The 1,105-nt window shown below is 56.4% G+C and overlaps 1 protein-coding gene across 1 annotated transcript in view; it reads right to left on the bottom strand.

The window, feature by feature from the left end:
- Nucleotides 1-608: 608 nt before the first annotated feature.
- The window catches only part of TNPO3 (transportin 3), a 33,543-nt gene continuing 33,046 nt past the window's right edge, over nucleotides 609-1,105 (bottom strand). The window contains exon 23 of the mRNA XM_009883038.1: nucleotides 609-669. Coding sequence (XP_009881340.1) covers nucleotides 609-669 — 61 coding nt within the window. The remainder of the gene's footprint in view (nucleotides 670-1,105) is intronic.

Raw genomic sequence — 1,105 nt, 5'->3', positions numbered from 1 at the left:
TCCGGTGTTCGGTGTGAGGGGTTTTTTTTGGGGGGGGTTGGGTTATTTTGTGGTTATTCCCCCCCACCCCTCCCTCCGCACCCCAAAATTGGCTGTTTTTTGTTTGTTTGGAGTTTTTTGTTTGTTTGTTGGTTTGGTTTTTTGTCGCGTTTCGGGAGCCGGTTTTGGGGGGTGGGGAGCGTGTGTCTCTGTGTGTGTCTGTCTATGTTATTTGCCCAGCACACAGGAGTTGTGCAGCCACTCAGCATGCTCCATTAAAGTAGAATTTTCATAGATAATGCTGTCGGTGTCCTTAAAAATCTTGCAAAGTTAAGATTTAGTAAGTGGCCCATGTTGGCACATGGTAGACCTTTACATTTCAAGTTCTTACAGAAGGATTACAGTGAAAAAACATAAGTAGCTTTTTTAATTTTGGGCAACAATTTCGAGGTGGAGAGAGAGAGAGAGAGAAAGAGAGAGAAAAAGAGAGAGAACGAGATGGGGTGACTCCTTCCTCTCACCTGCTTCTCCCGTGTGGTGCCACCGATGTCACCGTGGGGCAGAGGTGACGGTCCCCCCGCTCCGCGCCGGCTCTTACCTGGGAGACGGGCGCCGCGTCGGAGCGGGAGCTATCGGAACAAGCGGGTGAAGTCCCTCAGGGCCCAACAGACTTGTTTACATTCTTCAGCGCTGCCAAGACAAGGGGGTGACATCAAGAGGTGACATCAGGAGGTGGACAATACCAGAGGTGGCATCAGGAGGAGGTTTAGGAAGCCCGGAAGGTGTCCTCCACCCGGCGATGGCGGTGGGGACCACGAGGCAGGAGGACGGCGGTTCGGCTCTGAGATGTTGGGGGTGACGTAGGGGTGACGCGGGCTCGGTAGTTGTCCCCCCCCACGGATTGTCCCCAGAGGGGACCTGTGTGGCACTCCGGAGGTGGCCGGATGGAAGGAGCCACCCACCCCCATGGACAAGCCCAGTGGGAGACTCGGGCTCCGAGATGGAGCCGGGCAGAGGGTTGACCAGTTGATGTCCCCAAACTGTCCAGGGACCGCGCTGGTGGCAGCGGGGACGGAGGGGACAGCGGTCACCAGGAGCCGCAGGGACAGACCCGGGCAGGAGCCGC

Source organism: Charadrius vociferus, unplaced genomic scaffold, assembly GCF_000708025.1.
Source record: "Charadrius vociferus isolate BGI_N301 unplaced genomic scaffold, ASM70802v2 scaffold32, whole genome shotgun sequence".
Taxonomy (NCBI): domain Eukaryota; kingdom Metazoa; phylum Chordata; class Aves; order Charadriiformes; family Charadriidae; genus Charadrius; species Charadrius vociferus.
This window is presented reverse-complemented; position numbering and strand designations above follow the sequence as displayed.